This window comes from Eumetopias jubatus, unplaced genomic scaffold (genome assembly GCF_037043125.1).
Source record: "Eumetopias jubatus isolate StellerSeaLion01/CBP00866 unplaced genomic scaffold, mEumJub1_p1.0 scaffold_8, whole genome shotgun sequence".
Classification (NCBI taxonomy): Eukaryota; Metazoa; Chordata; class Mammalia; order Carnivora; family Otariidae; genus Eumetopias; species Eumetopias jubatus.
In genome coordinates, this window is record NW_028274814.1 from 52,039,301 (window position 1) to 52,055,835 (window position 16,535).

The window sequence follows — 16,535 nt, forward strand, 5'->3', positions numbered from 1 at the left end:
AAAGTGGAGGGCAGGATCTAGACTACTGTGTGAGGTGTTACCTCAATTACAAGACCATTTTGAAGATTTGTTATTATACCAACATTATCCATTACCCCACCACACACACACACACATGCACACAATTTTTAGATGAGGAAACCTCAGTTTAAAAAGTCTGAAAAGCAGAGGTGCCTGGGTGGCATAGTCGGTTAAGTTTCTGACTCATGGTTTGGGTTCAGATCATGATCTCAGGGTTGTGAGATGGAGCCCCTCATCAGGCTCCTCGCTCAGTGCAGAGTCAGCTTGGGATTCTCTCTATCCCTCTCTCTCTTCCCCCCACCCTCAAATAAATAAATAGATCTTAAAAAAAAAAAAGAAGCCTCAAAAACTGGCCATTAATCAAAAGAATCCAGAAGATATTATCACCAGTATCAGTCTGATTTGGGCTTATTTCCCAAAGCAACCATTATCCAAAAAGAAAAAAATAATAATATTTCTTTAATTCTGTATTCGGTGGTACTGGATTGAATTAATATTCAAGATGCAGCTCAAAAATAAGAGTGATTCTAAAGCTAAGCACATACAGTAGTGCCCCCCGCCTCATTCATGGTTTTGCTTTCCACGGATTCAGTTTCCCGTCGTCACCCGTGGGCAAGAAGCGGGTGACCTCCTCCAATATATCGGCAGCCGGTCAGTAATAGCCTAACAATAGGTCACAGCGCCTACGTCATTCACCTCACTTCATCTCATCACGTAGATATTTTATCATCTGACATCATCACAAGAAGGGTGAGTGTAGTACAATAAGGTATTTTGAGAGAGGCCACATTCACATAACTTTTATTACAGTATAGGGCTGTAATTGTTCTCATTACTGGTTATTGTTAGTCTCTTACTCTGTCTAATTTATAAATTAAATTTTACAGTAGGTATGTATGTATAGGGAAAAAACATAGTCCACATAGGATTCGGTACTACCCATGGATTCAGGCATCCCCTGGGAGTCTTAGAACGTATCCCTTGCAGATAAGCGGGGACCATTGTATTAATGGTTAATATGTTTCACTATTTTATACTTTCACTGTCCCTACTTTGCTTCTACCACTGACTATACCAGAGGATCCTTGTTTTACGTATCACCTAGATCATCTATGAGACCCAATGCTAGTGTCACTACTCTTTCTGACACCACCACTGATATCTGTGCTACATCTTAGAAATAAAACAAATTTGACTTGAACCTTGAGTTCACAACGCTTAGAGTCTAGCTTTCCGTGTGAGTACATTGTACCCATTAATTTGAATTTGTCCTCATCATGTGTATGCTCTTCATGTCTGGTTGTTGTTTCATGTGTGAGTTGGCATGCAAATGTTTGTAGAAAAGGGTGTTTTGTGATGTATGCCTCCTAACAACCACCTCAGTGCTATTCGTTAATAAATACATGTTGAATATCAAGTATGGGCTCCGTCAGTGTTATACATAAAGGACCCGGTCAATTCTTCAAATTGTGCAAATGTGCTTTCAGTACTTTCTCCAAAGACTCACACACAGGGGTGCCTGGGTGGCTCAGTCATTAAGCGTCTGCCTTTGGCTCAGGTCATGATCCCAGGGTCCTGGGATCGAGCCCCGCATCAGGCTCTCTGCTCAGTGGGGAGCTTGCTTCTCCCTCTCTCTCTGCTGCTCTCCCTGCTTGTGCTCTCTCTCTCTCTCTGTGTCAAATAAATAAATAAATAAAATCTTTAAAAAAAAAGACACACACACAATCATAAATTTCAGGATTAAGAAAGTCATATAATATATGTATATATATTTATTTTTACATGTGACCTGCCTTGGTCCCTTAAGTGTTTTCCGACAATGTATGTGCCCTGTGATTTAACAGTCTGTCATGTATTTCCTGCGCTCCCTAGGACATCTTTCCTCCTATTTCTTTAGCTGGGGAGAAACAGGTCTGGCGCCTCATCAGAGGGGCATTGGGCTGAACTGAATTCTCTCAAATGGAGACGAAGCCCATTGGGAATGGGAGAGAGGAAATAGTGGAATGCAAAAATGGGTTGAAAATTGGGGGAGCGGATGTGGGATGATCCTCTGGAGAATAAAATACATATTATTTAGTAAGTAGTATTCAGGGGCTTTTCTCCTGCCTGCCTACAGTCTACTTACCCCAAGGCGATCCAGGATAAATGCAAGGGGCATGGAGGGGATAGAAGCATAGATACAAGCTGGTGGCTCAGCAAATATCCAAAACCAGGTGGCAGGAAGGAGTTGGTGTTTATTATCTATTATTTATTACCGAGGTCTTTTTTTAAAATAGTCTGATGTATATACACACGGTTGCTTCTTTATTAAAAAAAAAAAAAGTAGGGGCGCCTGGGTGTCTCAGTCAGTTAAGCGTCAGTCTGACTTTGGTTCAGGTCTTAATCTTAGGGTCCTGGGGTGGAGCCCCATATGGAGCCCTGTGAAGAGCCCCACCTTTAAACCCACCTTGAGCTCCAGGTCAGAGGTGATGGCTCTGTTCTCAGTGGGGAGTCTGCTTGTCCTTCTGCCTCTGCTCCTCACCCCACTCACGCTCTCTCTCTCTCTCTCAAATAAATTAATAAAATCTTTTTTTAAAGGAGCATAATGTCCCTAGGGTGAATTTGTTATGATGGCTTATTTTTTGTATTGAGGTGTAAGTGATGTAGAGGATACTTTCAGGGGTAACAACATAATGGTTCAATCGTTGTATACATTGCGAAATGATCATCACAATAAGCCTAGTTGCCATCCAGCACCATACAAAGTTACAGAATCTTTTTTCTTGTGATGAGAACTTTTAAGATTTACTCTCTTAGCAATTTCCAAATATGCAACACAATATTGCTGACTATAGTCACCGAGCTGTACATGACATCCCCATGACCTGTTTATTTTATAACTGGAAGTTTGTACCTCTTGACCCCCTTCACCCATACCATCCACCTCCCCAAACCTCTCCTCTCTGGCAACCACCATTCTGTTCTCCTTACCTATAAGTTTTATTCTGTTTTGTTTGTCCATTTGTTTTGCTTTTTAGTTTCCACATAGTGAAATCATACACTATTTGTCTTTCTCCGATTTATTTCACTAGCATGATACCCTCAGGGTATTAAATATGATGGCATATTTAAGTGGCTCTGATTTCACACAGTCATTTGAATAATCAGAATCAACTACTTGCTTAAAATATTATCCAACCAAAGAAACTTTAACACCACCCTAAAGCAGTCTACACATTTTCTGCCCTGCTATTCTAAGTATTCTAAACGAGTGATTAAGTATTCTAAATGAGTGATTAAGTATTCTAAATGAGTGATTAAGTATTCTAAATGAGCTAAGTTAGCATTCACGGGTATGCCTAGATGTCTACGATGTGTTGTTAAGTTTTAAAGAGAAGTTGGGAGCGATGTTAATAATGTAACACCTATATGGTTTTATATCATATTATTTATGTCTATTATTATTTATGTCTATACGTATCCAGGAGGGTCTGGAAGGTTGCCCACCAAAATGTTTGGAATGAGGGGAGAAGGACAGAAAAATTGCCAGTTTACGTCATTTGCTCTTCTACTGTGAGCATTATTAGTTTTATCATTTAAAAATTTATTTTAAAGCAGTAAGACAGTGTTACTTAGTTTTCCACAACATACATGTCTTGTTCGTAGTCTGTCTCTTCAGGAAATGTTCCGTCAGATGAGGATGTCTAGTTGGCCAACTTTGTCTAGATGACTTCCAGCAGAATTCACCTTCGAAAACATGGGCAAAAAATTCTGATATGAGTGCAAATAGGAAAGACAGGAGGGAAATGCTAATGTATTCATTCAACTTAATTTTATTTTGCTCAAGTTATTGGTAAAGAAATTATGGTGTGCCTGTCCCCCCACTTACATTTAGAGCAAGTTCTACCAATTCAAATTATACAAATTTAATTGTGTAGAATCAGTTTCTGGTATCAAAAAGGTTTAAAATTCATATCATATCACCAATTCTGTGTTTATTCTTAAAATTATAATGAAGCTTAATAAAAAAAACTTATAGCATACGTAAACTGCCAACAATACTGTTCTTCATTGATTTATGCTCCTTTCCACAGCAGTTTTATGTTATGTACCCCAGAGGCCAAAGAATTGCTGAGTAATGAGTTAACTTTATTGATACTCTAGTTTAAGCATCCTTGCCACTCTGTGAGGTATAGAATAGCATTATCTATAGTTTACCAATCAGGAAGCCAAGGGAAGAATTATAAGTAAATTATAAATAAATTCCCATGCTTACAAGGCAGTAGAGTCAGGATTTGATTCCAGGCAGTCTGAATAGAGAGCCTGTGTTCTTTCTACTAAGCAAGACTGTCTTAACTATAGAGGCACTAAAGGTCAAAGTCACACACTTCTTGACCCGTAAGCTGAAGCATCAATCCTCGTGCACACCAACATTTAACCTTAGTAAGGACATTTCATTCATCTATCTGTTCTATTGTTCTCTATATTACATTTGTTACTGAACCAAAAGTTTTCTTTTTTTAAGATTTTATTTATTCATTTGACAGAGAGAGAGAGAGAGAGAGAGAGCACAAGCAGGGGGAGCAGCAGAAGAAGAGAGAGACAGAGAAGCAGACTCCCCGCTGAGCAGGGGCCCCGATGCAGGGCTCGATCCCTGGACCCTGGGATCATCATCCGAGCCGAAGACAGACACCCAACCAGCTGATCCACCCAGGCCCCCCCCTTTTTTTAAACAACAGCAAAGAAGAGCTCATCTAAATGAGAAATATTTCCTACAACATTATTTTATGGGGTCACAATAGCCCGGAGAAGCGCTTCCTGCTGTCCCCCCATGCTTAGTCCCATGCCTTGCCTGTAGCAGGCTGTAGAGGTCACAACACTAGGCTTCCAGCCCCAGCGCGGAATCTAAATATGTGACCTTGGCCATTTCCTGACTTTACTTTCTTGATCTATTAAATGAGAGATTTGGAGCAGATAATCTCTGAGGTCATTTCCATCTCTATAATTAGATATTATATGCTTCTAAGTGACGAGAGACTGAAGACATTGCTGCACTGATCTTTGTATGTTTTTAGCTGACACTACGGTTTAGGATGTCAGACTCCCCTTATGGTATTGCTGATTTGATTATGGTTAAGGGCTGATGTGTCTCTAGTGTGCATAGTTAAAATTGACAGTGATGGGTATAAAGCAGTTCACGGGGCTTATTAAATCCAGCCATACAATTTGAATGTTCTGGGTTCCCTTCAGTGTTCACATAAACTATAAATCATCCTAATTCTGAAATCTGACCTTCCCAGAACGAGCAAAGGCTTTTGGATTTCAAAGGTATCTGTGGCTCCACAAAGAGCCCTGAATATGATATCAGCTTTTGTGTCACATTATGAAAGCCCAGCTCTAAATAAATCATATCGGGTGTTTGGTTTAAAGGTGAACTCAAGCAAATCTATTATTGAAAATCTGGTTCCTGGTGCCCAGTACCAGGTCGTGATGTACCTAAGAAAAGGCCCTTTGATTGGACCCCCTTCAGATCCTGTCACATTTGCTATCGGTAAGTTGCCAGCCTCGAGAATAACTTTATCAGAGTACTGTTGGGGGAGGGGCGGGGGTCCAATGCCCAGGTCCAAATCATTATCATCATATATGGGGGGGCCCCTACTTGTTCACTCAATATTCTACACTCAGAGTAATAAATGACTACCGTTGTATACCAGGGGAATATCATTAGCATCTACAGCTCAGGAAAAATAACACCAGAGGTGAATATGATTTATTCAATGATGGTATCGGAAGAGCGAAAACCCTAGCTATTAAGAAGAAGTTTGAAGCCATTGCTAAGATATTAAACATTCTTTCTTGGCTCTTTTTTTTTTTTAATCCCTCCCCACTTCTTCTTAGTTCCAACAGGGATAAAGGATTTAATGCTCTATCCCTTGGGTCCTACGGCAGTGGTCCTGAGTTGGAGCAGACCTTACTTAGGAGTGTTCAGAAAATACGTAGTTGAAATGTTTTATTTCAACCCTGCAACGATGACATCAGAGTGGACAACGTACTATGAAATCGCAGCGACTGTCTCCTTGACTGCATCCGTGGTAAGTAGCTGTCACACGTCCCCGTGTAAACAAATGTGCCTTTCCCTACCGAATGTACCAGAAAAAGTTACCTGTAAATACACACAGGGGGTTTACTGCTTTCAAAATTCTTCTAGTTGTTTTTACTTTCTGGACTATTTTTGTTTTGGGGAGAGGTTGAGAGAGAGAGAGAAAAAAATAATTATGTGAAGCAAGCTTTCACCCCTAATTGAGCATATCCACATTTTACTAGAGCTATAAACTGCTTATTGTTTCTCTCTGCTCCCGAGGAGGAAAACACACAAAAAAATTTCCTTTAGTCATTCGATAATGAGTTGACACCATTTAATGCTAATGATGACTATTCTTAACATCTACACATCCTTTAAATACCTCTAATGTCAGGTCATTAGAAGATGCTTTTCAAGAGAGCAGGTGAAGATTGCTCTTTCTGAGACTGGAATAATTTCTAAAGTGCAGGCTCCTACAGGTCATGCATGAAGTACACAATTGCCCTCTACCCAGCTGAAGACTGATATTTGCCCCCCAACAAGGATGCATGCTTCTAGTCCAAACTGGAAGAACGCGGAGTTGTGAGAGGCCAATTTTCTTAGAAATAAGGGGATGCATATGTACGGTCATTTACAAATAAGTATTATTTCATATGTGTAAGACAACTTAGGAGACTGCAAAACGAAACCGATATTGGAAATATTTGACTCTATACCTATGAATCACTTCTTCCAAATTATGTTTGTAGGGCGCCTGGGTGGCTCAGTCGTTTAAGTGTCTGCCTTGGGCTCAGATCATGATGCCGGGGTCCTGGGATCGAGCCCCGCATCGGGCTCCCTGCTCAGCGAGGAGTCTGCTTCTCCCTCTCCCTCTACCCCTCCCCTCTGCTTGTGCTCTCTCTCTCTCTCTCTCTCTGTCTCTCTCAAAAATAAATAAATAAAATCTTTAAAAAAATTATGTTTGCATATCATTCTATTTACACTTTACCTCAGTCCGGAAATGGAAAATTTGGGAAATACAAAAAGGCACAGAAATAAAAATAAAGATTATTTATTGACTATTTTCATGACCTAATAAAAATAATTCTACTCCAAAAATATGATTTTTTCCCCCTTAGTCTTTTGTCTCCTTGCTCTTTTTAGAGGATAGCCAATCTGTTGCCAGCATGGTACTACAACTTTCGAGTTACCATGGTAACATGGGGAGACCCGGAATTGAGCTGTTGTGACAGCTCCACCATCAGCTTCATAACAGGTGAGTGGTGTGTGGGAACTGCTTCCGGGGGGAAGAGAGGACCGTTTTGAGGAGTTTCTGAAGAGAAGCACCTCCAGAAATTTCGAGTTATTCACCCGGCACTGGTCGAGCATCAGTTCCACGGACGACAGTATGCTTGATTCTGTAAATTCATTATTTGTTTAAATGATAGTCTTTAAACATTAAAATATGTTGTTATCCTGAGTTACTGTCCTGTATGTGCCCCATTCGGAATTGATGGGAATAGACTTGTAGCAGATAGAGCTTTTAGCTTCACACGGAGATGAATTGATTGTAGCCATTTGATGATTATATTTGCTAGAGTGCCTTCATCTCCTTATTAATTAAGCCATTTTTAAGGTCACAGGCTGATGGCAGTGCTGTCCGTTGCAGGAGTGAGAATAGGCTTTGGAGACAGTTGGACCTGGGTTTGAATCACAGATCGGCCATTTACCCTGTGCAAACTGTGCATGTTAACTTTCCCAAGCCTCAGCTTTTTAAAGTGTAAAATGGATATGATAATGATACCTATTATTCTTTTCCATTTAAATACGTCACTTAGGGAAAAAATAAAAAAATAAAAAATATTAAAAAAATAAATAAATACGTCACTTAGGGGACACCTGAGTGGCTCAGTCGGTTAGGCATTCCACTCTTGATTTGGGGTCAGGTCATGATCTCAGGGTTGTGAGATCAAGCCCTGCATGGAGCTCCACTCTGGGCATGGAGCCTGCTTAGGATTCCCTCTCTCCCTCTCCCTCTGCCCCTCCCCTGACCCCCTCCCTCTTTAAAAAAAAAAAAATACATTACTTAGTGAAATATGTGGCCCAAAGTTTAAGTACTTAAACAACTGTTAGCTCATTATCATATAACAGAGATACCAGAGGTGGTCAGAGATGACAACGGGAAGGGAAAATTCATCAAAGAAACATTAATCCTTTTTGAACCCTATTTGCACTAAGATTTTTCAGGAACTTTTGGTTGGACTACCAGGCTCTAATCAGAGTTATGCTGAGAGAAGAAATGAGAAAAACATGTCTAGGTGAAAGATAATGTTAGCAAAATACTTTCTTCTCTGGACATTTAGTTTTACTCCCTCAAACCTTACCAAAATGAAAGAAAATGGAAAGAAACTAATCATGTGAGGGCACCCGGCTGGCTCAGTTGGTAGAGCATGCAACTTTTGATCTTGGAGTTGTGAGTTCAAGCCCCACAGTGGGCATAGAGATGACTTAAAAATAAAATCTTAAAAAAGGAAATTAATCATGTGAATTCTTACACTATCAACGTACATAGAACATCCCCTTCTTTTACTAGCCAATGTCAGATGTTAACAGTGGATGTTGACTAGCCAGATGTTAACAGTAATGCTAGAGTGGAAAAGTGAAAAAACACCAAAAACTTAGAAAATACCAACTATGTGACAAGTACTGTGTTAGCTTCTTGACTATATTAATAATTGCATACTTAAATTTAATTAAATTTTACCATATAAATAATTCATACAGCCTAACTTCATTGACATTGCCTCTCTGAGAATACTCTTTCCTTCTCAGACAGAGCAGATGTCTGGAAAAAGCCCAGACTTTGCATCTGAACACTTGATTTGAGCAGACTGGGCTCTGCAAAATTCTAGCTGTCGAACTCAGAGCAAATTATCTTAATGATCCTGGACTTCTCTTTTCTCGTTGGCAGAATTCAAAATGCTACCTAACAACTGGCTAATAGAGCAAAACCAAGTGTATTAGAACTCACTGCAGTAAGGCAGAAAACTGCCTCAATGGGCTCTTTGCAGTGTCTCTCAAGAGGGACATCAGAAATGAAAAATTAACAGGATTTGGAGTTCTGGACTCAAGTGGTGGGGTTGTGCCTTTCAAAGTTGGGAACTGACCAGGATCTGGTAAAGGTGATGGACCCAGCAAATCTGGATAGTTATAAGGTCAATAAGTGAGCTACTTGCCTAGGTGAGCAGTCTATTATCTCCAATAAATTAATCTCTGGGAATTTCTTATCTTTTCCTGGGACAATCTCCTAAGTCATGCTGACATTTGTAGTTCATGGTCTCATCAAAGCATATTAACACAGACAGTCTCAATTGTTACATCTATAAAATGGGTATAATAGAATTTCACAGGTAGTGTGAGAAATTATGTAATATAAATCACTATTAAAATATATATGATGGCTGACTTTTATTTTTATACTTATTTTTAAAAACCAGTTGAAATTTTAGCCTTGTCTCATTTTGTTTTTCTTCCCTCATTTCAAGTTTAAAGCAAACAAGGATAGCATACTTCTCTTACCTATGTTTTTAGTTGTGAGCCAAAATGCCAAATCGGGTGATATAAAAGGATATAGGAATAAAATATCTGAATAAGGTGTGATTTATTAGGATCTCAGGTCCCCTGTCTTTGTTAGGCAACTTTGTCTGCAAGTCAAATGCATAGTAATTATGCTAGTGTACCAAATAATGTTTAATAAACAAATAGTGACATCTTGTGGCCGTTCAGCAATATGCTACACTTTAAAGCAACAATACAGAGTATAAAAATCTACAAACTTTGTTAATACCTGTGAGCAGGGAGCTATACACTTCTGGGCTCGCAATTTTAAAGACATTTCTTGCCCTTATTAGAATTAGGACATGAGAAAATATCCTTTGAAGAAATATAAGTGTAGATACATACATATAATGAAGTACATAGAAATATATTAAGAGAAAAGAAGCTAAAGGTATTATTTTTTTATTAGACTATTCTGAAATAGGATGTGGGTTTGTGTTACTTGCTAGATACATTATTGGTATTTCAAGATTTTATTGTCAAACATATAGAAATATTACTCCAATTTCACATGGAACAGAATTTTTTTTAAGATTTTATTTATTTACTTGAGAGAGAGAGAGAAAGAGAGCACGAGAGTGGGAAGGAGGAGCAGAGGGAGGGGGAGAAGCAGGCTCCCCACTGAGCAGGGAGCCTGATGCGGGGCTCGATCCCAGGACCCCGGGATCAAAACCTGAGCCCAAGACAGACACTTAACCGACTGAGCCACCCAGGCGCCCTGAAACAGAAATGTTTTTTACTCTCTATATTACAAATCTCTTCAGTGAATAATTGTTCTTGAAAGCATAGTTATGAATGCTTGCTGTGAGTACTAGTAGCATCTTGAGGAAAATGAATCTTCATGGTTTATGGAAATTCTCCTCCAAATATTTCAGCTGGTTTTGTGCTCTCTCTCAGAATGGAACACTGGCTTGTCTTCAAACCAACATACACATGGACTTTAAATTCAACTGTGAATGTGTTTCCTAAAAATATTCAGAATTATCAGTTAGTTTAAAAAATAATTAAAATACGCTTTCAGAGCTCATAAATTATAAATCTTGTAAAGAACTCTTCTCCCCACTAGAAATAATTTAAATTTAAATGTGTAAGAAAATTAAAAAATGAATAAACTCAGTGTTAGAATTTAGCAAAGAGCCCTTCCTGCCTTCCCCTGCTACTTGCTTCAGCAACATTTAGTTAGAGCCCGCTTTTTGCAAAGCGCTGGTTAGGCACGATCAATGATATTGCCTTATTATTTTATAGAAACAATAATTATTGGGTGCCTGGGTGGCTCAGTCGTTAAGCGTCTGCCTTTGGCTCAGCTCATGATCCCAGGGTCCTGGGATCGAGCCCCGCATCGGGCTCCCTGCTCGGCGGGAAGCCTGCTTCTCCCTCTCCCGCTCCCCCTGCTGGTGTTCCCTCTCTCGCTGTCTCTCTCTCTGTCAAATAAATAAATAAAATCTTTAAAAAAAAAAAAAGAAACAATAATTATTTTCTGTCCCTCTAATCATTGACCCTACTGTCCTTTATTTCCATAAACATCTTTGCTACACCACAATTAAAAATTACTTTTGTAGGACCCCAAATTTTCCAGTACTGCTTGGAAAATAAGTTGCCTTATACTATTAATTTATTGATACAACAAGTGTACTCAAAGAAGTGAACACTTCAGGAATCTTGTAACTGTGAAATTTGTATAAAAGACCAGATAGCCTCAGGTACAGTTGGGTCTGGCTGCCTTGTGTCTGAGCCATGCAAGGTGGGGTCCCAGGAAACAAGTGTCCACCTTTTAACCACCAACCTTCACCATACTCCTGAGAGGTCCAGGGATCCCCAGGACCATCATATGGTGTGAACTTTAATTCTCTAAATTAACTCCACATGAGATTTCATGCTCTGTTGAGAAGTACTTTAATTATTATTAGTCTCTTAAACTAAAGTGCACCTCTTTCTTTCCTTTAGCCCCAGTTGCTCCGGAAATCACATCTGTGGAGTATTTCAACAGTCTGTTATATATCAGTTGGACATATGGTGATGACAAAACTGACCTCTCCCATTCTAGAATGCTACACTGGATGGTTGTTGCAGAAGGAAAGAAGAAAATTAAAAAGAGTGTATGTTTCTTTGAATCCCAGTATGGGGCATCTGAACATTCATTTACATAAACTATTGAAAACCATTAAGCAAACATTTATTGAAACATTAAACAAATGTCTTACGCTCGTTGGCACTGTTTTAGGCTCTGATGATAGGACAGTGAAGAAAAATTTTAATTCTTCTTTTCAGAGAGTTTACCTTTTACTCTTTAACAGTGAGTTGTACTAGTTATAACTAGTAATTCATTTATATTTAAAGTTAGGATTTGAGCTTTTCCTTCAGGATGTCAAACATTTTCAAGAAAACCACAGTGAATATGTTTTAAAATTTTCTCCATGTATCACCAATGCCTACATATTTGAGTATGTTGGAAATACTGATTTCTTTTCTTCTGCTTTATTAAACTTTTTGACATTACATTAGTTAAGGTACAGACTAAATTACTGGAAAAATAAAACAACAAAAAACAAAACTCGAAGATTGTGGCTCAAAGAAAATAAAGTTTGTTTCTTTCGTGCTAGCACAGGACTATCAGGGCACCTCTGCTGTAAGGTATCAATCATCCAGGGGTCCAGATTCTTTCCATCCCGTTGTTCCATCTACCACGGTGTAGTCGTCATCTGCATAGGTGAACCTGCATAGTCATTATAATGATCCATATTCTAGCCTGTGGGGAGAGTAAAAGAGAAGATGTGGGAGCCCAACACTTACTGGGTGTGGACAGAATTATAAGCTGCCCGTGTGACTTCCACTGACAATCGATTGGTCAGAGGTGGGTCACATGGTCCCCCCTAGCTATAGGGGGGACTGGGAAATTTCATCTTTCATTAAGGTGACTATAGATATGACTAGGTTTCTTCTGAGCTTCCCAACTAGGGCTGAGTAATGTACACATCAGTAGCAACCCAGCAAATGCCTTTTTTAAAATTTGCTGTGAAGATGAGAAAAAATATCAGAGGAATACCTATTCCAACTAGAAAATTAATTACAGGCTGCCTGGGTGGCTCAGTTGGTTAAGCGACTGCCTTAGGCTCAGGTCATGATCCTGGAGTCTTGGAATCGAGTCGCGCATCAGACTCCCTGCTTAGCAGGGAGTCTGCTTCTCCCTCTGACCCTCCCCCTTCTCGTGCTCTCTCTTTCATTCTCTCTCTTTCAATTAAATAAATAAAATCTTAAAAGAAAAAGGAAAACTAATTGCAAAAAATATTCTGATAGGTATTATGCATTTTTAGAGCTACCTTGCATTTGGCTCAGCTGAGGAATTTATATCATTTTCAAAGGAAATAAAGTATCCATAAGGTTGTGATCAGCTGTAGATTGATTACACAGAACAGAGAGGGAATGCCTGCTATAGTCCTGTCGTTGTTTGGAGTGGTATTCAAGTTCATTAGAAGTTTAAACCCTCGATTTTGATGGATCTTGCAGGTCACACGCAATGTCATGACTGCAATTCTCAGCCTGCCTCCAGGAGATATCTACAACCTCTCAGTAACCGCTTGCACAGAACGAGGAAGTAATACCTCCATGCTCCGACTTGTCAAGCTAGGTAAGAAGAATGCACATGCGTGTGTGTGTGTGTGTGTGTGTGTGTGTGTGTGTGTGTGTGTGTTGACAATATCATGTCCAGAGAACTGGAGTTTGCATCTCTTGATTTGTCGTGTCTTTGCAATTCAGTGAAATAACGGAAAAATGGCTCACTCTCTTTTAAGTGTAAAATAAACATGTATACTACTAAAAGAGTTAAGTTCAACTTATTATGAGTTTCTGTAAAAGAAATTTTTACTCTGCTGAGAGACAGGAGGATTCACCATCCTCAGTGAGATTAGAGAAACCAAGGAGTCTGAGGAATTTAGAGGAGACAAGGCTTTAGAGATTATCTAATATGGTGTTCTCAACCCTATCAGACACCATTCCTTCTCATAGGAGCATAATGTGATGCCCTCTTTAATAACTCAAATTGAAACTCATACATAAAATAACCCACATATTGATTTTTTATGTTGATATAATGTCCTAACTCTAATCTAAAACCAAGATAAAAGAAAAAAATATATCACAAAATTGTATGGATCCCCTATGTATTTGTTCAGATACAGTTCTTCTGTAAGTCATAATGAAATTGCCTGTGACTACAAATAATTAAAATGAACAAGTTTGAGTTTACAAGATGCAAAGGAATCAGTGGTCCTTCCATACAAGTATAAAAGTAAATGAAAAAGTGAATAAAATAACTGAGCAAGCATAAGTACAGGTGGACCCTTGAATAAAACCTAGTGTTACAATAAGAGACTAGAGATATTTGCCTATGATGAGAGAAAGAGTAAAATAACCTTCATTAAAGTAAAAGAGAACATGCCAAGAAAAATAATGGGCTGTGGATGATGGAAAATGAAGAAAGTATAATATTCTTGCAAATGAGCTAGAAATTATTGTGTAGTGTCACATCAAAATTATTTATATTATGAAATAATACAACTAGGAAGTGACACTGTTTAACACAAAACGCATCTTCTACATTCAACAGTTTTCCATGTAGCGAAGAATACATTTAGTTTCTGATACATAAAGGGACCCCAGAGATAATAGTCCATAATCAGCAGCAAGCAAAAGAGAATAGATTGGCAAACAGTTGTGGGGTAGTTTCAGTGTAGGAGGGGCAAGCTGGAAACAAATGCACTTCAATGTGTCATTTTCACAGCAGAGGTCTCCTCTTCATACTTCGAAAATGAAAAGTATAGAGAATAGCAATACAAATATTTTCAAAACACTTAATGCAACTTATTGACATCACTGCTTCAGACGTCTGCTAATTTGACTCTGTATCTAAGCCTATTCATAAAAGTGTCAAATTGTCACCATTACTACATATGTTCAGATGTGCAGCTGTAAGTAAAGATGGATCCAGGGGGAGGGCTGCCTGGGTGGCTCGGTCGGTTAAGGAGCCGACTTGTGGTTTTGGCTCAGATCATGATCTCAGGGTCATGAGATCAAGCCCCATGTCGGGCTCTGCGCTCAGCATGGGGTCTGCTTCAGAGTCTCTCCTTCTTCCTCTGTCCCTCCCCCCTATATGTGCACTCTCACTTCCTCTCTCTCTTTCAAATAAATAAATAAAATCTTTTTTAAAAAAGAAGAAAAGTAATAAAATATAATAAAATAAAATAAAAAAATAAAAAAGAAGAAAAGCATGATCCAGGGTGTTTTATAAGCAGCTCAGACACCCTGAGTAGCATTGCTGGCAGTGATGTGCCTTTAGAAAACTCTTACACCCTAATTCTTCTTCATGACAACTTTCTTCTAAATTATTTTACCTAACTTCTTGAAAAAAATTTCCAAGATTATCATGTTGTAAAGTACTCGCAGTTATATTTATAGTGTATCTATACTGATGTGACATTATAAAGGTATGTGAGATGGAGGACATGGGACAGTTTTTCCGTTTGGAGCTCTCTTGATCATTTCAGGACATCTAGCACTTCTGCTTCCTGCCCACAGAAGGCCAGTTAGCAACCTTCCCTGTGACTATTAAAAACATTCCTGCAAACTTAGAAACACCCTCCCACTGAGAACCACAAGTTCAATTTCATTCACTGCAGGCAATCTGCTCTTCTTCCCCAGCTATCCATACTTCAATTCTAGGAATGCAGAGATCATCAGCTTCCAACCTTGTATGATCTTTCTATTAAGAAAAAATTGCCTGCCTATCCATTCCAACTGTTATGTCTGATTTTGTCCTCCATGGATATAAAAATCAGTTCAAAACTTGTTTTTAGGTAACTGGAATTGCTTAAAGATTATGCTCACTTTCCCCATGCCTTTCTTTTACCCAGCTTCATGATGACAGGAAGCTGTGTTTCTTGGGTCCTAGCTGCTTTCTCTAACTCATTTGTTTTTTTTTTAATCTTCCTTGAAGTTCAAAGGTAGGTCTTACCAAAGTAGCATTCAGTGAACCTATTGCCACCTTCACTGTTATTTTATTTTATTTTTACGTTATGGCTGATATATGATCAGGAGTATGAGTTAAAATCATGAGCTGATACAATTATACTCACACTACAAAGGAGTAGGAGTGAAAATCATGATAGTTCCCAAATATATCATGAACCTTTGAGCCTCCATGTCTCCTTGTTAATAGACGGAACTACCTAAACTACTTTAGAAAGGCCCTTTAAACTTTTCAAGAAGAGAAGGCAAGTTTCCATAGAAATTATTTCTTGGAATCAGCAAGGTTTTCCCTTTTGTCATCTAAATATTAAGTGAAATATTGCCTCTCTATTGTTCCTCTCTGAAAATAAGATAATGTGTATATACTGGGCCTGAACTCAGCCTTTTTTTTCCCCCTGAAAACTAAAATTGAAAACTAAATAACCTCACCTTTTTATCCATTTGTCTAAAAGTCTATTTTCTATTCTACTAATTTTCTATTCTACTAATCACATTATTGCGTTTTTTTTCAGCTCTTCCAATTTCCCCTAACACACAGGCCTTGCCTACTTCAGATGTTCAATAGATACTCATCAAACCACACTGCAACCACAGACCTCAAAATTGAAAATAATATTGCAAGTTTTACCTTTCAGAGAAGTAAAATAACATTTCACTTCAGTAATAACTGATTGCAGGTATTTTGTATTTCACAAAACTTTCATTCTACTCACTTTATGTTTCCTTATGGCATTCATTTGGTATACAGAGAAGTCATATTAATTCTACTTTACAGAAACATGCAGCTTTGGCACACAGATTGTTAGGGCTTGTTTGAATCAGAATGATGTTGTTA

At 38.6% G+C, this 16,535-nt stretch overlaps 1 protein-coding gene across 1 annotated transcript in view; it reads left to right on the forward strand.

Annotated features, from left to right (window-relative positions):
• Positions 1–16,535, forward strand: part of PTPRO (protein tyrosine phosphatase receptor type O) — a 233,542-nt gene that overhangs the window by 156,428 nt on the left and 60,579 nt on the right. The window contains exons 8-12 of the mRNA XM_088025930.1: positions 5,431–5,551; positions 5,899–6,092; positions 7,226–7,337; positions 11,624–11,775; positions 13,184–13,304. Of these exons, the coding sequence (XP_087882056.1) occupies positions 5,431–5,551; positions 5,899–6,092; positions 7,226–7,337; positions 11,624–11,775; positions 13,184–13,304 (700 nt within the window). The remainder of the gene's footprint in view (positions 1–5,430; positions 5,552–5,898; positions 6,093–7,225; positions 7,338–11,623; positions 11,776–13,183; positions 13,305–16,535) is intronic.